The sequence below is a fragment of the Triturus cristatus genome, chromosome 9, assembly GCF_964204655.1.
Source record: "Triturus cristatus chromosome 9, aTriCri1.1, whole genome shotgun sequence".
In the NCBI taxonomy this organism is placed as follows: Eukaryota; Metazoa; Chordata; class Amphibia; order Caudata; family Salamandridae; genus Triturus; species Triturus cristatus.
Window position 1 is genome coordinate 775849878 of NC_140592.1, and position 23551 is coordinate 775873428.

At 46.9% G+C, this 23551-nt stretch overlaps 1 protein-coding gene across 1 annotated transcript; it reads left to right on the plus strand.

Annotated features, from left to right (window-relative positions):
* Positions 1–384: 384 nt before the first annotated feature.
* OTX2 (orthodenticle homeobox 2) lies at positions 385–16239 on the plus strand. The gene is made up of 4 exons (XM_085626146.1): positions 385–1099; positions 8980–9169; positions 10659–10810; positions 14614–16239. Exons 2-4 carry the CDS (start codon positions 9073–9075, stop codon positions 15232–15234), a joined length of 870 nt encoding a protein of 289 aa, XP_085482272.1. The 5' UTR covers positions 385–1099; positions 8980–9072; the 3' UTR covers positions 15235–16239.
* The last annotated feature ends 7312 nt before the right edge of the window (positions 16240–23551 follow it).

Below are 23551 nucleotides of genomic sequence, written 5' to 3' on the forward strand. Positions count from 1 at the left end.
GGAGTGAGTAAGTGTGTGTGTTTGCATGGTTCTGGCAAGTCTCTGTGCACACCATCTCCAAGATCCGGATAACAGTGACTCCATACTCAGCGTGCTCGGTACTTAAATAAAAGAAGTTTAAAAAGTGCAAACACCCATGGGGGTGTTTTGCTGTGTTTTTTCTTGTCCTGCCTCGGGTACCGGCGCACTCACCCCAGTGCCATGAGTTTAGAGGACACGGGGCTGTCCTTGGTCCGTTTTTGAAATAATGTGTTCGAATACTTTACTCCACCCCCTCTCCAGCACTCCCCTCTCTCTCTCTCTTCTCCCCCCTCTCCTCCCCCCTCCCCTCCCCTCTGCCTCCTGCTCCGGCTTAGTTTCCCTCTGTTTGCTGGTGCATATTCTTGCCTTTAACCTCCAGCCCGCACCTCGTATTTTTGTTCCGATCCAAGGACTTCTTGGCAGGTTTTTTGCTTACATTACACATATCACTCCACTCTCGTTTTCATTTTTTTTATCCAAGTGCGCACTTGTATATTTTATAGCCTAATCCTCATTTGTATCTTGCCTTCCCTTTTTGTTTTCCGGCAAAAAGTGGCGCGTTCTTGGCTGTCTGCAGCTTGCCCGGCACATGGGTGATTGCATGCGGTCCGGCCGTAATGTCTAGTTTTAATGTTCCTCTGCGCGCTTTTCTGCGCACTCCGTATAATTTTTTGCTGTTATTTGTTGCCTGATTGTCCTCCCGGTGCAGCGGTGGCCTGTTTTCCTCCCCCTGTGGTGCGGTTTTATTATTTTCCCTCTGGCTTAGATGTGTCAATCACTCTCCCCCTGCCATTGGCTGGAGAGTTTGCGTCAAAAAGTTGCCAGAGAGGCGCTTTGCTCGGCAAAAGCTCTCGGAGAGTCGAACGAGCACCAGCTCCGCTGAGCCAACAACGCCTGTAGTCAGAACCGGCAAACGCGCCCACCCCGCAGCCACCTCACCTCACAGCAGCCGCCCCATAGGTCTGTTTGGGCTGTTTTTGTACAGACTTAGGAGGAGATTTGCAGCCTTTCTCGGCCACTGCTTCCGTATCCTGTTCCTTCCAAGCCAGAGAGGGACCATCGGACCCACCCTACCGAGGTAAGGAACAAACGTGCCTTGTGTGTTGCTTGAGGTGTTTTTTTGGTAAAGATTTCAACTTTAGTTCACATGTTTCCTCTGCACCTCGTATAGTTTGGACTCACTGCTTCCTAGGGTTGCTTTGTTTTTTGGTTATTTTTTGTCTGTTTTTTGGTTGGTGTTGTTTTTTTCCACTCGGTACGTTTTTGGATATGGTTTAGGTAATTTCAGCCGGTGTTGACTTCTTTTATCTGACGGGTGAGTCTGTTGTTCTCCGGGTGCCTTTATGTATCGTACCACCTTCGCTCTTTGTTTTGAATTTAGTGGTAGTAATGTATGCATTATGTATGATCCTAGCTCTCTACGAGCGCCAAGTTTAATAAACCGTACTTCTATTGTAGGTATTGGGGCGAGATGATTTTTTAAACTATGTTAATGCTTCTTCCGGTCACGTTTTTATTATTATCATTCAGTTCGGCTACTGCCTTGTTCTGTCTTTTTTGTCCGATTTTCGGACTTGGTCCTTACTGAACTAATATCCTCGCAGGTTTACAGGGAGTAAATAAACGCATTCCTCGCCTAAATACCAAAAACTGCCACAGGCCACCAAACAAAACCCGATTTCTGATTTGTAAATGTGTACCACAACATAGAAATGTACCAGGAAATATGTGGTCAGGCAGGATTGCTTTTCCCCTGTAATCTCGGGTCTTTTCAACCTCTTAATGAAAATGCAAGCAGACCCGGGCAGATAATTGGGGAGGCGGGGAATCACTTCCCCGACTTTTTTTTTTTAATGCGCGGGTCAGGGGAGACTTTTTTTCTCACTGATCCAAAGAAGCGTTTTCGTTCTAAAAAAAAAAGGAATGTCACCCTGCATATATTGGGCCAGAGTGGAAAATTTCGGTCAGAAATAAATGGTGTGTTAATCCCATGCTTCCTGGTTATTGGCAGACAGATAGTATCTTAAGAAGCTGCGATCAATACACGGCGAGGAAGGGAAGCAACCGCGGACCTGCCTCTGGCCAGACCGTCATAAAGCATCAACAGTGGGGCACAGTTTAAAACACCCTCCGGGACATCAGGACAAAAAGCGACACATGGACCAATGCGCTTTATTTTATTTTATGCTATTTATCGTAAAACTCAGTTCGTGGGGAAGTTTTATTTTGTCATACATTTCTTTTTGAGGCGAAGACGGGATACGATATAAAAGTGGCTTATATGATTTTATTTACATCATTAACAATAGTGTGCGATGTGAATGAACAGTGAAACAGGTATGTTTATCCTCTACAAATAATATTCTACTGGTAGTTAGTTGTACCTGCATACATCTAAAATGAAATAACTAAACATTGTTTGTTCCAATTTTGCAAGTTTTAAAATCACACCATGTGTGTGTGTATATATATATATATATATATATATATATATATATATATATATATATATATATATATATATATATGTGTGTGTGTGTGTGTGTGTGTGTACATATTAATGCATTTGTGTGTGTATTTGTGGGTGGGCTTGAATTTGTATATTTATGCATCTGTGTGTTTGTGTTGTGTGTGTATTAAGATCGTTTTCCTTACAGTTGTGCAATGTATCAAAGTCAGTGTTTGTGACTTCGTTTGCTGCCCTAGTTCACGAGTTCGCAAGAGTTCGGTGACGTTCACTTCTATAGCGTCGGTGATTGGCTGTAGTGTAGGCTGCTTGTGTTTCCTCTGACACAAAAAGTTCTTCAACGCCAACTATTAGACCCTAGGTGACGGTGGCCGAGAGGGTAGATTGATTTGTCGGAAACACCCAATTTGCGCTTATAAATAGCATCCTTCCAAAATCACAGTGACACTTTGACTAGGATTCAATTCATTTTTTGGAATATGATGATTTTATTAAAGTTGCTATAACAAAACACAGATACCAGTTGCATCTTGCTACTGGTCGTTGACGTGTCTGTCTGTTGGGTTCAGTTCTTCTTTACAGCTAGTCTTTTTTATTCCCCCTCCCTCCCCTAACACACACTATAGTGCATTGTTCCCTAAAAAGTGACAGCGCAGCAGAATCCAGTGCAAACCATTTGTAACAGGTCGACCGGAAGTTCCACAATGTGGCGCCTGTAAATGGCGACAAAACTTAAACTTTAGTGCTTAATTTGTGCCGGTGCCTGTAGGGGACAGGGCCTATATTTTAAAATCAGACTGTGTCCCAGAGCATTGGGGAGATGGGAAGGCTGAAGAGCAAGAAAGAAACAGAAAGTAACATTGCGACGAAGGAAGAACGTAGGATTAAAACCGAGTCGGCAAGAGTGAGTTTGTCAGACAGCAAGTGCAGAGTGGCAAGAAAAAGGCATGAGGTGGACTCAACCCGGACAACTTGGGAATGGGCAATTACTTTGGGATTCGGCAAATACAGCATATGAAAGCACCCAAGGTGGGCTCCTAAATAAAACACCGAGTCCCGCACCCCCGGTTATTTGTATGTTTATTTATGCAATTTACAAACGAACACAGCCTACACCCTGCACCCCACACCTAACATACATCCCTCCCTCCTCCAACTATTGCACCCTACATTCATTCATTCACTCACCCTATCGTATGCCAGCACTCCTCCATGCAGCCCCCACGCCAGGTGCCCGCGGGGCCGGCAGGCAGCAGCAGGCCCGGATCGCGGGTTTTGTGTCACTCGCGCACTCCGGAACCTTAATCACCGCGGAAGGTCCGCGGAGCAGGCCGGCGTCCTGTAATTAGGGCAGCGTGTGCCGCCCGGATTATCTCGTTAATTTATCAAGAAAACATTTATTATAATTAATTCTGGGACAGGGTAATTAATATCGAGCGAGCGTGGAGCAACTGGTAGACCAAGTATGGGGGTCGGGGTGGAGGGGGGTGGGGGCTGACAGATTGCGCCAGAACGGCGGAGTTTGACTAAAAGGAAACCCGCGAGTCTGGTGCGAGTCCGCCCATTGTATGAAATACATTGTCGGGTGACAGCTGTTTCTCTCTTAGGTGAGTAACTTGTTGTATTACTGAGGCCAGTGACATTCATGACCCAGTGGGCGTTGGGTAAACATTTTAAAACATATTCACACATAACATAGGACTCAGTCTGTGGGGGAAGAGTGACTCTGACAGGCAGTGTGGGCACCAAGGGTAACAGACAAGGAACTCAACCCTAACAGGAGGGTGTGGGGCACTGGGGTGGCAGCGGGGAGTGGGAAACAAGAACCCAACAAAAGAAGACGAAGGTGGCCAAAGGGGGTTTCACCCCTGTCTGTGAGGGTAAATGCACGGAACATCAGAGTCTGAGGACTCCTGGGGTAGAGGCCAAAATGAAAACCCCCATAGCTGGGGGCACCAAGGGAGAGGAAAACAAGGGCCGAACTCCAGGGTATTGGGGGTGGGGGAACTGCACTGACCGTATGGAGCTCGGGACAAAAATGCGTGGAGTTCAGAGGGTCGAAATCCATGGGCACCAATGGGTGAAGAGTTAAGCACACCAGGAGAAGGACACAAGGGAGGCAGATAAAATGGCCGAACGGCAAGGGCTTGGGGCAAACACGCCTGCATGGCAGAGGGTTGAAATCTCCGGCCACCAGTGGGTGAGATACACCAAGGGGTGAGAACTCCTGGAGACAGGCGAGAGTGAGATGCAAATGTCATTGTGACCCAGGAGCTGGCAACACCGGGTGATGGGCACAAGCGACGGACTAAATGGTCCGAACTGCCAAGTCTTGGGGCACACATGCATGGAGGTCAAGGGTTACCCCCCCCCCCCCCCCAGGCACTGGGGGTGAGAGACTAGGGAACGAGCCCGAAGCAGTTGATACCACGTGGGGCAGGATGGAAGTATTGTACACGGATGGGTAAGAAACAAGGGCCCGATGGGAAGCAGAGGAGACCACCCCAGGGTCCAAGGTGGGCAAAGAAACGGTGATCTACGGTGTCTGTCACCCTGAGGGGTGGGGGAGTGGCTGGCTGTGCCAGGGGCGTGAGAGACGGTTGGCTGAACCTCAAAGGCTGAAGTACATCTAACCGTAGGTTCCGAAGTAGCTTCCTACTCGCCGCAAAGCGTTTCAACGCCTCCTCACGGTAGTAAGCGCTATATAAGTACAATTTAGAATTACAATGCCAGGAGTTAGCGACACTGTATGAAATCCCGGGTTGAGGTCGAGAGAAATGGGAGTGAGTCCGAGTCTCAGAGCAGGGACAAGGGGATGGTGACAGGTGCAGTGGGGGCAAAGGGTCGAACCTCACGGACAGGACAACGGGCCGATCCCTGGGGGTGTCCAGGGTGGGACCTCCTAAGGCGAGAGGGCGGGAGAGGCAAGGTTCTGACAACACCAGGCGGGGAGCACAAGAGAGCGTGATTATATGGGCCTGCCCCGAAACCTAGTGGCGCATTCTCTAGAAGGCAGGGGGCACAACCCCCTGGGCACCAGAGTGAGGCAAGAGAGGCGAACCCCACATTCTGCCGGCGCCATGTTATGGGTAGAGATGGCTAAAGCAAGGGTTGAGGTCAGTGGCGTAACACAAAATGATGGGACACCCTGCAGAATGTGATGAGGGCCCCTGGATGTCTTATATCTCATCGTTATACCTTGGCCTTGGGCAGAATGCCCCCCCCCCCCCTCTGATGTGTTGGGGTCCCCTGCACCGCACGACCTGCACGGGCATGTGTTGCACCCCTGGCCCAGGCCGGCCCACAGACTCAGAGGGCGGTGGGACAAGATTGTGTGACGTCACAGGATGGAGAGAGACATGACGGTCCAAAGCATAAGTGCTGTTAGGGACAACATGGACGGCGGCCGAGGGTCACAACCCCCTGGACATCAAAGGGCGAGAGGCAAGGTGCCAACACCAAGGGCTGGCAACACCAGGAAGGGGTCAAACACTGACACGGAAGGGTGCAAAGGGGTGAGAGGAGCAGGGAGGAACACCAGGGGGCGAACCTGAGGCGCAGATGTGCCGGGTTGTAAGAAATATGCGTCCGGATCCTAGTGGCGGATGGTTCAAGGAGGTAGGGAAGCTAGACTGACCCCCAGAGACTGCGAGCACGAGGGGGTGAGGGCAAGGGGCAGAACCCCAGCTGCTGCGGTCACCCCGGGGTTGAAAGGGACGGGCTTAACCTTCAGGGGCAAGGAATATCGGGGGATGGGGCAAAGACCTAAACCGAGGAGAGTAGGGCCAGCGATGGGAAGGGGGAGGGCAGGGTGAAGTCAATACCCCGAGTCTGCTTATTTTCAGAAGTCCGCTATAACTTTCCATCGCGCTTCAGTCTCCCCTCACGGTCGGGTAATGGTTTATGGGGGGGAGGGGGGGGGGGCGGCCTTTTCTGAAGCGGCCTCGATTGCCGGTGAATGGCTACATCTGTAGTCTGTTTGAAGAGACCCGGGGGATCGGCGAAGATATGACGCGCGCCTGTCAGGCTGTCACTACTTGTCCTCACCCTCCTGACAGCCGACATGACATCATATGTTATCAGATTAACCTTTGAGCATGCAACACTCTCCCCTTCACACAGAGGAAAGTGGCTCACTAGAGCTGTCCTTTCTGTGGAACTGCAAAATGGAACACGGCCGCCTATAGCGAAAGTTTACAACATACAGAAGGATCCGGCAAATGGTGAACATGACACAGAGAAATAATTATATATATATGTGTGTGTGTGTATAAATATATATATATATATATATATATATATATATATATATATATATATATATATATATATATATATATATATATATATATACACACACATATTATATATTTATATAAACACAAATGCATATTCTCGCTATATATGTGTGTGCGTCTGTGTTTGTCAATTTAAGCACGCGCTTGGACTCTTTTAACCCGGACAAAGGTTACATTACATATACTGTTGGTCACTGTAGTAGTTCCCATAAAAAACATTTCAATCCATCTGAGGAGTGGAATTAATTAGTAACAACGGATAAGAATTGCTTAGATGTATTTGTAGTTGTTCACGTGAGCCACTAACTGGGGTGTGCAATTTCACTAAATTCAGTCATTTAAAATGTGTAATGAGCATTATACCAATTATATGTTTTTTAAACAATGCGATGCACGAATATTTGAATTAAACTGAAATAAACTGAATGACTATAGAAGAAGTCACATCCAGCGTATCGAGAGGGAATACTACTAAATCTTGTGTCTGGCACGGGACAGGTGGACTCACGTTAGCCCCCAATAAAGGTCTGGTAAAGAGTTCAGAAAAGTTTGGCTGGGGGGTCAGGCCATTATTTCTCAGCCATTTTGGAGCTGTGTGGTTGTTGTGTTTGTAGAAAGTGAGATTTTATTTTTCTCGCTCATTTGCCTTAATGACTATTGTAGTTTGTTTATTGCGGGAGGACAGACATACTCGTGTGCAATGTGGTAATTCGGTGTTTGTAGGCTGTTAGAACATGGTTGCTGGCTTTAGAAAAAGTGGTATGGAAACAAAATAATTAAGCTACAATTATATAATGCAGTTGAGACGTGTCTTATTATAATGTTAATTAAAGGTTAATTGTCGAAACAGTGGTAAACGAGAATAAAAGAAATACAAAACATACATTCCAGGTGTATGATGCAGTTTCGAGTTTGTAGATTTTTTAAACTGCTCAAAGAAGTTTCGGAAGAAAAAACGTACTCACCTTCAAATACAATTTATCAAAATATAATAATCATTTGTTACTCCCCAATTTCGTCCAAAGACAAAAATAAACTATAAACCTACTGGGCGTGGTATAAAAATAAGTGAGAAACGATATCTTAAATCAAATAGGTGAGAGATAATGGAAAATGAAATATTAACTTTAAAAGTTGTGAAAACAATTCCGATTTAAATATCAATAAATAGAATATTAGTTATACCGTGCGCTATCTAGCAGTTCATAAAGCAGCCCTGCCGCTTCTAGGCACTGTAAGTAACAGTCGTTGTTATTATTGTCAGTTTATGGTGCTCAAGGCCAGTTGGGGAAAACTACACATTAGCACTTTTGCCTGTATGGGAGACTGAAGCTGGTGCACTTGCACAGCACTCAGTGAAAGGCGCTATATACGCGTGCGGTTGCACGATTCCAGCATTTACACTTGACTTTAGACGGCTCTTGGTGGCCTCGCATACACCCTCCCACAATATTCAGGGTGCGAGACTTTTGTTGACGCCATCATCGGGCCTGGTGAGGGCGGAGCCGGCTGCCGCTCAGTATTGTTTATTGTTAATGACTTGTTTGTTTATCGCCCCCACTCAACACATATAATCAACACCCTCCAAAGGCCCCATAACTGTGTTATGTGCCTTCCAAATCTAATTACCCAGACTACTAATTAGGTGAAAATGGGCCTCGCGCTGAATGCCGCGGGCAGGGCCGTTGCTCCAGTTCGCCAGGCCTCAAGTTGCTATTTTATGATGTAAATGGACCCACATTCGGGCTTCAGCGCAGCGGTTTGAATGTCGAGGAAAGCCGGGGAGATAATTAAAAGCTCTGTTGGTGTAATGACCGCAAACTAGGCAGAGATAGGGGTCGTGAATGCCCCCTTTGTTCACCCCCTACAGGCTTTGTTATCGGCATTGTTTACATGAGCGAGGACCCCTTTGTCTCGGGAAATGGCCCCAATCAGGCCTTGTTTGAGACAATTAGCCGGTGGCAGCCCGTGGGCCCTATGCTAATGGCGGGGGCTGCATCTGGAGCGGGAGGGGGAGGGGGTGATGGCCTGGCTGGGAGGCGTGTTGTGAGTGGTGGGGTGGGGTGGTGCGTGGTTGTGGGACACGCTTATCTACTCAGCAGAGCTCCCTGGCGCTTCACACTAGCGTAGTGAGCGTCAGAGCCTGGGACAGCGCAGCTCCGTAGCACTCTCTGATCGTGTCTCCTCTTCTAGGCGCTGAGGACCAGGAGCTGCGGAAGAGGCCGGAGCCCGAAGTGAACCAGCGAACCGGTTGTTTTTACGACGTTTGTCCCTCACAACTTTAGCATGATGTCTTACCTGAAGCAACCACCTTACACCGTGAATGGGCTGAGCCTCACCTCGTCGGGGATGGACCTGCTGCACCCCTCCGTGGGGTACCCTGGTAAGAGGCGCTCTCACCTCGTTATGATGTGCAGTGACGAGTCTGGAACTGATTCCTCCGCTGTGTCCGGCGAATGCACATGGTCTGCGCTGACTTTACGTCACGGTTTTGAGTGCATGTTCACTGCAACCTTTTTCAAACCACTCTGAGTGAAAGTTGTGCGCACCTGAACTTATCTCCATTCGTGGTATTTACCTCTAGAGATTCCGAGTAAACCAAGGATCGAGTGGCTGAGGAATGCAACTGTACCTGGTTGGATGTGATTGGTTTGGAATTTTGTAAAGCGCTCTTTTACCCCAGAAGGTTGGCCCGGCGCTAGGAGCACAGTCATAGCAAAGAATGCCTTGCCTTCCATACTAAAATGCGTAACGTAATTCTCTAGTAGTTTCCTGGAGTGGGGGGCATTGGGTTGAGGTCCGAGGGAGCCGGTCGTGGGGAGCTTCCTCCAGGGTCTGGGCGCCAGAGGCACAAAACAACAACCGCCGATGCGTTTTCAGGAATGCCTGATGAGAGCAGACTTCATCTACTGGGTCTAAGTGCAGGTTCTGCCTCGTGCCTTTACGTGTCCGATCAGTGCACGAGGAGTGCAGATTTACTTCATGGGTCTAAGTGCGTGATGAGTGCAGATTCTACCCCATGCCTTTACATGAATGATCAATGAATGAGTGCAGACTTTACCTCATATGTTTATGTGCATGATATGTGAATTACGATGTGCTTCCGAGGGCAGACGGAGTGTAAACTTTACATCACGACTCCGAACGCAGACTTTCTCACGGGTATTTTAGTGCGTGATCTGTACAGACTTTACCACGAGACTCGAAGTACAATGTGCCTAAGAATGGCATTGAATGCAGATTTGTGTCTGCGTGCATGCGTACACATGAATACAGAGTCTACCTCACGGCTTTGAGTACACGATCAGTGTAGAGTTTACCTCATGGCTTTGAGTGCACGAAGAAAGCAGACCACACTCATGGCTTCGAACACATATCTAGTACACGCTTTACTTCATGTCTCTATGCTGACTATATCGGTGTCACGCCTCCGAGATTGTGATGTGTAGTCTCAGATGTGAGGGTAGGGTGCAAGAGACGAGCTCCTCATCATCAGTGTTTTATTTCAGGCTGATTTTCTGCTCGCAGGGTATTACTCCGCACCAAGTTCGCCTGTGTTTTAATTTGCTGTACAGGCAGCCTACATTTTGAGGTTTACTTTTTGACAAAGTTTAATTAACTGGTTGCCTTCATTTATAAGCAGTCCCTGTTGCACTTTTCTAGTTGTATGTGGTGAGCGCCGGGGATTAGGGAGTTCTTCCACAGAACGGGGAGAGGCGCGTGGTTCTTTCAGGTGTGGCGGGGTCGCTTGTGGTCACGTGGGTCCTGAGGACTGCTGGAACGTCTCTCTCGAGCACGTCGCCGTGAGGCCGCGCACCGTGATCACGTACAGCTACGCTCACTTTGCTCCTTTTGGTGTTTCCCCCCTGCAGCCACGCCCCGGAAGCAGCGGCGGGAGAGGACCACCTTCACCAGGGCCCAGCTCGACGTCCTGGAGGCGCTGTTCGCCAAGACCCGCTATCCGGACATCTTTATGAGGGAAGAGGTGGCTCTCAAGATCAACCTCCCGGAGTCCAGAGTGCAGGTGAGTGAGAGCTTGGTGCTGCTCAGCCTGTGCGTGCTGCAGTATTACATACAACCCACTTGTCCATCCTCGATGACTTACAGACATTCCCTGATGTACTACAACCAGTCCACCGGCCCCTCTCCAGGTATATGTAGACAATCCCTGTGGTAATACGATGAGCCAACCTATCGGCTTTAAGGACTTACTGACAATTCCTGTGGCACTGCAGAGTCCACCTGTCCAGCTCGAGGTCTTACAGACTATCTTGCTGGTATTACATAAAATCCACCCACCCTAGAGGGATTTAGGGCAGTCTTGAATTCCCAAAACTTAGATATCACTATAGGTTGGACAGAAGTTAGATCTCATTATAGGTTGGGCAGTGGGAAGTGCAATAACACTACTTCATAATTAAAAAAATAAAAAACTGTCACCGCTCATCATGGACAGACGACATAAGGCAAGATGAGGGGGCCCTTTTCAGTAGACACCAGCACTCTGTGCTCGCCAGACCATCTTCATGTTGTTACAAAACCACCTGTCCAACAATTGGCTATTTACAACTTCACTCTAGTGCCCCATTTAAAATGCCTTGGTTTTAAAACAACCCTATTATCGATCTTCTAGGATAAGGCACCACCACTACTCAAGCCCTTGGGTACCACTAGTATCCCACCTTTCCATTTCGCATGACTTCTAGGCACACCAGAGACTTAAGCAATTTTTTCACATGGGAAAAATCATGTGAAGTTTTCAATTACTGTATTATGTGAGTGTCTTGAAATTTCTTCATGAGTTTGCCCACAGGAGACTATTTGAGCAGAAAATGTCTTGTGTGAAAAGTAAATCCTGCCGGTGTATTTTTGTGACTTTTGAACAAGAGTTACACCCTCACATTCAGTTGTCACACAACACACTGGCCACAAAATTATTGCGCAATATGGCTAATTTTGCACATGCACCCACTCATTCACGAGCTACAACTAAGCACTCATGTGTGTGTCATTAGGACCTGCAAATACTGGAAACAGTCTATGTCTACAGACTCACAGACAACCCCACTTATTTCTCTCCCTAGGGTATTGAATTGGCATACACCCTTCTCTCCATCCAAAGGATTTACTAATAACAACCCTGCCAGCTCTTGAATTTTTAAAACACCCCGCCTGTGTGCTTGGGGGCGACTTAATGACTATCACTGGGGTACAACAAAATCCCCACCTGTTGCTCAGGATGATTTACAGACTGTCAGCAGGGAACTACAGATAGCCCACCTGTCCACTCAAGAAGGCTTACAGACTAGCATACTGAAATTCTACCCATTAGGAGGACTTGTACGCTATTGAAGAAGTGAAAAAACTCACATTTGCTCAAATTTACCTATGTATGATTGATATACCTCTGAAAGGAACCTCTAACCTGTATGGTCGTATATATGTATCACTAAACATCTTAAGTTTTACTACAAAACCAAAATTCTTCCAAACTAAAACTTCTTATATACATCTATGTCTTATCCATACCATACCTAATTTTTTTCTTAATCCTTTATATTTATATTCCTTTAAAATTGCAATATATACTTTCACAACTATCTGTGATTTGCACCATCTAAAAACATATTTCCTTAGATGCTTAGAATGCTAAGAATATTTAGTTTTTGTGTTTGCCTCACTACTTGCTCATACAGACTAACAGTCCAAATCTTACCACATTTTTGTGTACTTCTCTGCTTTGACCTTTTATTTTATCCAGTATGGCTATGTACTCCATTAAGTTATTTATATCTTTATTTCCAAACATACCCACACATGTATGCCATTGTCATAAGTCATGTTACTTCCTATATGTAGGAAGCTTTCATTCTACATAGCTCCGATCTAAAGTAAAGGCCAGTGGAATTATGTAAATCAACAATCTTGGTATTTTCTGCATAATTGTGAATTTACAGCACTTGCCATATATTCCACAATCGGCTGCGTAATTTGCAAATTTCAACAAAAATGTTTCAAGCTCAAATGGATGCAAAGTTACTAAAAAAGCATGGCACAGAACACTGTTGGACCCTTTTCCAAGGTTAACTGTATATTGCTGATTGTTTCATTCAGATATTAAGCTAATCATAATATTGTGTACTAAAATGAAAAAAATAGGGAAATAATAATGCTAAACAATGTGCCGCATTATGCACCACAATTTACCATTTATTTTTGCATAATTTAGTCAACTTTGCTGCTTAGTTTGGCCCTGCATTGCTAGATAATTTCCAGTGGCCCTGACTAAAATGTACAGACTTATTGTGGGGCCGAGTTTGTGTTTATAAAACATGATAGTGAATACACCAATAAACCTATTTACATGAGTTAGTTAATTTGCTTATGCTCTCACTCATATAAATGCCATTTGCCTGGTCTACCTGTGTTTGTATTGTAGCGTCAAGTATTCAGGATTCCTATGTTCATCAGCCTCCGCTGTGACAGCAGTCTGCAGAATTGAACTGTATAAGTTGTATATGTTGCAAATTCATTGACATAAAAAAGAAAAATACAAAGCTGTTCACTTTGCCACAAATCTAAATATGGAGTACACAGTCTTAGAATTTGCTGTACGGTGAATTGTTGGTTTTGAAAATGTATCAAGCTGACTCAGAACTAATTTTGCTGAAAACAATGTGCAGCTCAAACACTATGGTTCCCTGAAGGAATGCGGTGGTGCCGGCTCACTCAGAATGCCCATGTGGGCCAGGGAGGCTTTGAAGCTGCCTACATCCAGGATGTATGGGGTTTCAGGTCTGACCAGTGGTAGTCCAGCATCACCGAATCGGTGTATCTGGAGAAATATCCCACTCTTATCACCCACAGTATGTCCTTGATGACCAAAAGCAGGGATTGATTCATAGTGCATCCACTCCGGGCCCACGATATTCACATTTACTCTAGGGATCCTGAGGGAATACACCTCCATTCCAATCTGGATCTAGTTCTACCGTTCATCAAGCTGAAGTGCTATTTCTGTTGCAATCTGACCAACTCTAGCGGTGTTGACTCCAACCCACAGCTTATCGTAAACTGCTCTTACAGTGAGCCACAATTACCACCTCTTTCTGCAAGGGTTTTGATTTTTACCTGTGATGAGATAGTCTGGTGGTAGACTTCTGGCATTAATGATCACCACTTGCTTTAGGGAAACAGTCTTTACATTGAGGCTTGAACCACGCTGTGTCTTAACAACGCAGTCCGAACCACTAACCCGTGTTTACAAAGCATTCCTTTACCACGCAAGTTGTTACAAATACTTGCTTTAAGAAAAGCCTTGTTGGAGTGATGTTGGTCTTTAAGTCCAACACTTTCCCTACTGTTGCACATACTGGAGTCGGAATAGTAAATTCTACTTTTCCAAAGTCCAGCGCTTTTCTTAAGGCAAGTCATTGTAACAACTTGCGTGGTAAAGGAATGCTTTGTAAGGATGCATTCATGGTCGGACCGCGTTGTTAAAGCAGGCGTGGTAAATGCCTACGTGGTTCTGACATACAACCCTTGCTTTAAGAGCTGGCAAACCAGTGGAGGAGTAATTACTTAGATGGTAAGTACCAAAGGATCTTGGCACAAGTAAACTCCTCAGTATTTTATGATAAACTACCACCGGTCTCTGCCATTACTGAGACTGCCATGGCTTCCCCATGTTATGTAATGACAAGATGTATTATGCTTTGAACAAATTCTTGCTGCTTGTTTTTCCTCGATAAGTGGCATTGCAAGCTGCCTTGCCCAGAACTTACGTACTGTCCATAACATTAATTGATGGTTCTTTTTCCTTTTAAGGTATGGTTTAAAAATCGCAGAGCTAAATGCCGCCAACAGCAGCAGCAACAGCAGAGTGGAGGTCAAAGCAAAGCAAGGCCGGCCAAGAAGAAGAGTTCTCCAGGGCGGGAAGTGAGCTCGGAGAGTGGAGCCAGTGGGCAGTTCACACCACCACCTAGCACAGCTGTACCCACCATCTCCAGCACCAGCGCACCTGTGTCCATCTGGAGTCCAGCTTCCATCTCCCCCCTCTCTGACCCCCTGTCCACCTCATCCTCCTGCATGCAGAGGTCCTACCCTATGACCTACTCCCAGGCTCCGGCCTACGCCCAGGGCTACTCCAGCTCCTCATCCTACTTTGGCGGCATGGACTGTGGATCCTATCTGAGCCCCATGCACCACCAACTGACAGGAGCAGGGGCTACCCTCAGTCCTATGGGCACCAATGGGGTCAGCTCCCACCTCAGCCAGTCCCCAGCCAGCCTTTCCACTCAGGGCTATGGTGCATCCAGTCTGGGCTTCAACACAGCCACCGACTGCTTGGATTACAAGGACCAGGCCACCTCCTGGAAGCTGAACTTCAATGCTGACTGCTTGGATTACAAGGACCAGACATCCTCGTGGAAGTTTCAAGTTTTGTGAATGGGGTAAAGCAAGGGGAACTCTTTGGGATACATACACTGGGCGGGACATTCCAGCGTAGCCATTTTTTGGGTATAAAAGACGCTTCCTGTGATCCAAGTCATATCAATCTCCTGCTCACATATGGAATGGAGAAGAAGAGAACTGATCATGGCGACACAAGATGGATTCCTTTGGACTGATGGACTTGTGACCTTCTTAGATTTAGCAGACAATGGTTCTGATGTTTGGCGTGAGTAGTGGATCCGCGCCCGGCCTTTCAGCCCTGGTCTGCAGCCTGTGCAGGAGTCCGCTGAGACGTCCAGTGTTGGCCAAGCACTACTGAAAGTGCTGAGATGGCGACGACAGCTCCGAGCTTGTGAACATTTTATGATCAAACCTCTAGCTGGCTCTGAAATTACCTTTCAGGACTACGTGAACTGTGCGACTGACTGTCCTAGATGCACTACTTTATTTAAAAAAAAAAATAAGAAATGATGTTTATAAGGAGTCAAATGTAGTTTTTCAGAGACAATCAGTGTGTGTCTTATATAAATGGTACATCTGTGGTTTTAATCTGTGCTAGACTTCAAACTGTGATCTTCTATATTGTATGCAACTGTGAACTTGGCGCCACCAAGGGGGGTTCTGCTGCCACTGAATAGTTTATAATTATGACTGGAATTCCGAGCCCAGCCTCCATTACCATTTGCAAAGAATGCCTTTAGCCAGAGGCGAGTGTGTGCCCGGGCCTTTCAGAGCCATCTGAGGAGGGGAGGGCCCGCAAGGCCTGGTGGCGCGGGCCCCTGGAACCTGCTGTGGGACGGGGTGCAGGGGGCGCCGGCCACCTGACCTTCTTCAGCCGGCACTACAGAGTGCCACCTGTTTCTCTGCTCGCATATGGGAACTCAAGGTATATATGCATACACCGTTTCCTTCTCCCGGATTTGGCAGGATATGTATGGTAGCATTAAACTTGTTCTAGCACAAAGAACTGGCCTTTGCACCTTTCTTCTATATAAAAAAAAGTGGATAGTTTGATGTCAGATGCCTGAGAAAAGAGCAATTTTTTTTATTTCGCCATTTATGTATTTGATATATATATAGCGGACGTTATCCCAAAGCGTGTTAAGCACTTTGCATAGGAAGCGAGGGGATATGATATTTTTAATATATGCTTCTTGATACTTTTCTAAATATTATATATCAAAACGAATATCATTAAAGCAAGGTGCCTAAACGAGGCGCTGGAATTAGAGGCGGAAAGAAATTTAGATTATTTCTGAATGCGTCGCAGCGTGGTTTAGGAAATTTCACATTACAGAGCCGCTGGAATATTCTTAACTCGTCCTTCAGGGCAGAACCCAATTACCAACGTTCAAGAACCGCCTAAAAATGAAAAAAATCAACTTTGCCATCGTTTGGTACTATGGCGGCAGTGGGCAGCGGAATACATGAGTGGGGCCACGCCTCACAACCGGCTGAACACTACCCACCAGCCCATAAACACAAACACGTAGTTTGACTTTTTTAGCGCTCCGAAGCAGACGCGTAGCGCTATATATAACACCTAGACAAATAAACACCTTATACCGGATGGGGTAAGTATTTACGGTTTGTGGATGGACTCCCGTATACTCCACGTACTCCCCAAAACATATAGTTTAAAACTGAAATAGTATTTCACATGGTTCATGTTATTTACTGAACTTTGATGGATAGGTTTTTTATTTTGTATTTTTTTTGTCTTGGGACATACATTCTGACATCCGCAATTGGTGTGTTTCCTCTTCCTGGTTTGGAGGGAAAGGGAACACGAGCCATCTGTGGTCGGCCTCAGTATTTCTTGACAATCGAGCAGAGTCTGCAAGGGGGTCGTGGGGTGCAGCGCCGGGCCCGAGAGGGGGTTGGCCGAGGTGAGGGGTGGAGCAGAGTAGCCAGTTTGGCTGGTTCCCCCTTACCTCTGAGGTGGCTGAAGGGGGAGGGCCCCTGCTCAAAGCACCCCGGCCTCGGCTGGGCGGGTGTAACCAGAATCCCGAGCCCGTCGAGCGGAAGTAACCTCCCAACAAAGAGGGTTTGAGTAAAACATTTTTAAAACCTATAATTTCAGCTGCTGAACATAAGGCGTCCTTGTTCATTGGCCCCCTTTCTTTGGCACCTGGGGTGGAGGCCGCTGGCTTCCTTCCGGTGCGTGCACACTCTGGACAACTACAGCTTTATAACGTAATTCTTTATAATTCAATTAAAGAGCCCCATTTTGCATGGCGTTTCTCCTCTGCCGCGATCCTGCTGAGATGCGTGTCACTAGGAACTAGGAAACAGTCCTTAAATAAAAATAATCGTAGAAGTCCTGTTCAAATAGTCATTCCCCTGCAATTTCTAAATACTCGTAGAAAGATGTTCTTACTTTTCTAGCGCCTAATTGTTTTTTTTACTTAACTACACGATGCAACATATAAATTGTCTATTAAATTAAATAAACTCAATCACTCTCTTTACATATCCAGTTTGTTTAAGATAACTTTATTGTTGGAGTCAGGTAGAATGATGTATTCGAATATTAATCTACATCAGTTAATTTGTAAGTTTCTTGTCGCGAATATTCACTCGAGTCAATCCCGGTTCGTTCTCTTTTTTTTTTTATTCAACGCTCTTTGCCAGTGTCATATTTCTTTTAGCTCTTTAATTGTTATGCTTTTATTTTTCTAATCTTGCCTGTGAACTCAGAGGCCTTTTATCTTCACTTAACTAACATTCTCGAATTGTACAACGAGGTGCGTTTATATGCTTTTCTGCCGAAAGACGGCAACACTTTCGGGTGTGTAAACGGGTATATGCTTAAGGTGCAATTCCGGTTTCAAAAACAGCAATTTTTGCTTTAAAAAAATGACAAAACACTGGCCAGCAAAACATTGATAACTAGGATTAAATGCGATTATTGAAAAAGAAAACTGCTGAGGTAACTTTAATGCCCGCAGAAGCAAAGGTGTGCGTGGACAGGATATAATTTGGGTCAATGTTCAAGGCGATGGAACATCTTACGCGTTTTACCCGGTTGGTAAATGTGCATTTGTCTGCCCCATCGACCTTCCTATAGTGCGGGCGCCGCTCGTACCTGCCCTTCAAGCTCGCACCCCTTCCATTCTGCCTTCCCTTAAACCGGGCAACTCAACTCTTATTTACCAATCCAATTCCGAGCGAGCCCTGGCTTTAGTCTGGCTTGAAAACTGCCGCATTGGTAGATTAGTGGGTGTAGCTACTGAGTGGCAGATTCGAACTTTTTGAAGAATTACTTTGTTGCCGAAGAAAGCGCACCGAAACCCTCTGGGTGGCGCTACAGAAGTATATCAGGGCACTGAGTGGATCGATCGGCCTGGGGCGTAAGGCAGGGTCCTGCGGCACAGATGGTCCTCGCCCTAAGCCCGAGGTCAATGAGACATGGAGTGGGGGTGCATCGCATTCTGCAGGGGGTGGCATCCTTGTGCGGGAAGTCACTGCACCAGGCGCTTCTTCATGGGTCCCCAAGTTCCACGCGTTCACATCTACAATCTCAGGAGGCGTGTTAGCGACACGGAAGGGATGGCAGGGCAAGGACAGTGTCAGTCGCATAGAGGCTGGCGTGTCTGGGACGGAGTCAGTCACATCTCAAGAGTCGCCCCTGTGACTGTGAATGAGCCCCTCACGTGTCTGGCACTTTCCTAGTACGCCACTGGAAGCTAGAAAGACTGCTGCGCATGTGACTCAACACTGAGTGAGGCAGGGATTGGAGATGTTTTTTTCTTTGTCCAGCTTGCAACTGAAAGGCTGGCGGGGCTGGGGCACAGTCAGCAGCGAGGAGGTCGGTAAAGTCAGTCACAAGACAGGACAATAGGGTGACTGGGGCAGAGTCGCTCCTTAGTAAATCCCTAAAAGTGAGGGAAAGTCAGCCACGTGCCCGACTCAAGTGTAGCAGCGCGGGGCTGGGTTAGGGTTGTGTAATCCCTTCCTCCTATCAACCTTTAGAATGATGGTGGGACGGGGAGGCAGTCAGTCAGGCGGCAGCCAGGTACTAGCGTGGGAGAGTCAGTCACACGTGCAGTTCAATCCTAAAAGGCATTCGGCACAGGGAGAAAACTCGTGTTTATTGGACCTCGCACAGGCCAGTGCACCAGGCCCGGCCGGACAGGGGTCTGTGGCAGTCAGTCACATCCCAAGAAAGCTATAGCGACTGTCGAGGGTGGTGGGAAGGGTAGAAGACACACATTAGCATGCTAGCGCTAGGGCAGTCGGTCGCATGGGAGACAGTAGCCAGTGACAAGTCACCCTCGTCTAAAAAAGGTCAGCAGAGGCAGGGTCAGTCGCTTGGCCAGTCTGTGCCTTTGAAAAGCTTGCTGGGAGGAAGGCTGTCCCAGCCCTGTCAGCTTGGAAACAAACACCAGCCCGACACCTTCCGATAGTCTGCCGAGGGGCCTGGCTGATTGATCCCTAAAGTCTCCCACGGCGTCCGCCACGAGTTATTCTCTGGCAGGTAGGACTCGCGGGATGTCCAGACCTCAAGCTAAGGAAGGGAGGCAACGCGCGATCCTTGTTTCAAGGCAAGAGGCCCCTCCAGCTGCTCACTGCCCCCCTCTACTGGCACGAGTAGTGAATTACTAGACTCTGACGACCTAGGACAATAGTTACCTCTTGTTCAGCTCGCGCACCCCCTCTACTGGCAAGAGTAGTGAATTACTGGACTCAGAGCTGATTGTGACAAAAGTACCCACCTCAGCAGCTCTCTCGCCCCATCTACTGGCACGGATAATGAATTACTGGACTCAAAGCTGACTGTGACAAAAGTACCCACCTCAGCAGCTCTCTCGCCCCATCTACTGGCACGCATAATGAATTACTGGACTCTGTGCTGACGTATGGCAAGTCACCTCTTCAACGGCTCGCTCGCCCCCTCTACTGGCAAGAGTAGTGAATTACTGGAATTGGCGCCTACATATTATGTTGTGAAGACACAGATGAGCTTTATGTACTGCAAGCAGACACAGTCTCTTCCCGTGCTCTAGCAGTAAAATAATTGAGATTATGATGCCCAACGGTGCATAGACTTTTCCGTGCCTGCTATCTCCCTGCAGCCCACCAGTCTTTCTGCGTTTCTTTCGCTTCCACTGTTTCTATCTGAAACACCTCTGTGCTTTAAATGGGCCGGTACTATCCGGTATGGAGTACCGGCACTTTTTCTATATCGAGAGGAAGCGTACCGGCACTTCTCAGAAACAAGCAGGTACTCTGGTACTTCTATTTTTCCACTTCAAGTACTACACAGGTGTGCATATACATATGGCGGCCTATCGCAAGAGGATGTGGCGTAACGGCCAGTAATGTAACCAGTGCTCCTGTCAGGCGCTCCAATATCTCAGGGTCGGGTTCGCACTATATAAACCTGCAAAAATAAAAAATACAGTGTATTAATATTCCAAGTTTCACAACAATGTCAAGATCATTTTAAATTTCGGATTTTGACCAATTGATAACCTATAAAATGAGATCCTCAAATGAATTCCCTTTTCACAAATCAGTCTTCAGTTTCTACCACAATCGCTTTGAACAGGGCCATCTGGAGAAGGACATTACAATAGATCTCAAAGTACAAGCGGACGTCATCCAGCGCCGCAAAAAGCCCATTGTTAGTTATATTTAGAGCTGGAGGACTGAGGGCAGATAAATGCTCTTTTTTTCTGCAATGTATGCCCCTTTAAAGAGCAAAACACTCTGGTTAATTTTATGGGACCACTTAAGTCATTGAGCAAAACGTACATACAACGAAAAAAATGTTCATGATATCAGTTGCCCATTGTTATGGGAACATTGCAAACAGTGTATGTCACACCTCTGCCCGCCTCCAGAGAGTGTACAAAGAAAAGTAATTGAAATACAAAAAAATCTTCACTACAACTGCACCCCTGGTTAAACAAATTAACTTATGGGCTATTTTATCATAGACTACAATGAATCAAATATGCTGCAGTACTCACATACCTGCTAACAGTGAACATATACATGCTTGGCTGACAAAAAAATATATAGCCTTTCTAAACTAAACCATAGGATAAAACTGCAACACGTTACGTGTATCTTATTGTTCACCAGTGCCATCTTGGAGTACTGGTGACATTAACAAAGCAGGTGTTCTTCGACCACCTACTTTTCACCGCTAGTGTTTCCGATACTTGTAAAACTAGGTTATGAATTAAATCACTAAATGTAGTAAAAAAAAAATACACAATCCCATTCTTTGTTACTTTAGACTTCGACTGAGACCAACAAAGCTCCAAAAAGACAAAAAAATTACACTATTGGGGTATTACAATTAATATCAATTAGAAATCATCAAAACTCTCTCGCGATCTAGCTCCCTGCGTCGTTTTTTCTTACTTACACCCTCATATAGAGGTTCAGCTGCATGGACAGAGTTAGGCAAACTGAATGTAATTTTTTGTGCACACATTCTTTGAATTGCTTCAAAATACCGCTGTTTACTCACTTTCTTATTTACATCTGCGTAAACATTTAACAACATTAGGTATATTTATAAAGGACCTTCCGTATATGTAGTTCATTTTAATTTACTCCAGACGAAGTTGAGCGAAGCGGGCTTGGAATACACAGAGCTCCTTCCTACTCGAATGCACGGATCTGAAAAAAACAGGAGGCAGAAAGTATAAACGAGAGTCCTATTAACAACAGCCTCCGGGAAGACAGCGCCCTCTGGCGGAAGAGGGGTGCATTCTCGTTTTATGCAGGAAAAAAATCATCCTGCCAGATAAACAACTATACATTTCATTGTAAAATAATGCCAGGAGGGAGTGTTACCCCGTGGTTGTGTGTTATTCGTTACGATGTACTCGGTCTGGGTGTATCTTTGAGGTGAACACAGATTGTCTGCCCCCTGTGTGTGTTGTGGTGAGAACACGTGTTTAGCGCTGGTGGTGTGTTTTACAGGTGGGCACAGGTCATCTTGTCCGCGTGTGTGTTGGTTGGGAGTTCAGACATGATTCCCGTCGGTATGTGTAGCAAGGAGCACAATGTAATCTCCCGTTGCTCACTGTTTCTTGTCAGCATCGGACCTTTGCCTGTGGGCATGCGCTGGTGGTGAACACAGGAATGATATCCCGTGAATGAGTGGGGGCCCCTGAGGGCATACGGTGGTGGTGAACACAGGTATGTTGTCCAGTGAAAGGAAGGATGGGGGTGCCCGAGGGCATACGGTGCTGGTGAACACAGGTATCTTGTCCCGTGGATGGGTGGCGGTGGATTGTTGTGCGTTTCAGGTGAGCACCTGTCTCCTGCCTGTGAGCATACGCTGGTGGTGAGCACATGTATGTTGTCGCGTGGATTGGTGGCGGTGGATTGTAGTATGTGTCAGGTGAGCACCGGTCTCCTGCCTGTGGGCATACGCTGGTGGTGAGCACATGTATGTTGTCGCGTGGATTGGTGGCGGTGGATTGTAGTATGTGTGAGGTGAGCACCGGTCTCCTGCCTGTGAGCATACGCGGTGAGCACATGTATGTTGTCGCGTGGATTGGTGGCGGTGGATTGTAGTATGTGTCAGGTGAGCACCGGTCTCCTGCCTGTGGGCATACGCTGGTGGTGAACACATGTATGTTGTCCCGTGGATGAGTGGCGGTCTCCTGCCTGTGGGCATACGCTGGTGGTGAACACATGTATGTTGTCCTGTGGATGGGTGGCGGTGGATTGTAGTATGTTTCAGGCGAGCACCTGCCTCCTGCCTGTGGGCATACGCTGGTGGTGAACACATGTATGTTGTCCTGTGGATGGGTGGCGGTGGATTGTAGTATGTTTCAGGCGAGCACCTGCCTCCTGCCTGTGGGCATACGATGGTGGTGAACACATGTATGTTGTCCTGTGGATGGGTGGCGGTGGATTGTAGTATGTTTCAAGCGAGCACCTGTCTCCTGCCTGTGGGCATACGATGGTGGTGCACACATGTATGTTGCCCCGTGGATGTTGGGCGGCAGTGGGTATTGACTGATTTGCTGCCCGTTGGTGTGTATTTGTGTGAAGCACCGCTGTCCTGTCTGTGGTTATTGTGCTGACGGCCAGCAGGGATTCTCTGTCCCTTGGTGTGTAATGCCAGAGTATGGCCTGATCTGCTGTCGGTGTGTGTATGCTGGTGGTGGTCTGCTGCCCGTGGGTATTTGTTGATGGTAGTGGGTAGCTGCCGTGAAGGTGTGCTGCTGGAGGGTACACATTTACTGGCCCACCACGTGACTCCGATGAAGAGGAACAAACATACGCCGAACGTGAGAATGTGCTTGTGGTGAGCACACGTTTGCTCTTTGCTGCG

What these genes read in the sequence shown, in the direction of transcription:
- OTX2 (XM_085626146.1), top strand. Translation starts at nt 9,073, where the DNA reads ATGATGTCTTACCTGAAGCAACCACCTTACACCGTGAATGGGCTGAGC. An exon ending in CCCCTCCGTGGGGTACCCTG is followed by an intron (nt 9,170 to 10,658) that starts GTAAGAGGCGCT and finishes TCCCCCCTGCAG; the next exon opens with CCACGCCCCGGAAGCAGCGG. An exon ending in TCCCGGAGTCCAGAGTGCAG is followed by an intron (nt 10,811 to 14,613) that starts GTGAGTGAGAGC and finishes TTTCCTTTTAAG; the next exon opens with GTATGGTTTAAAAATCGCAG.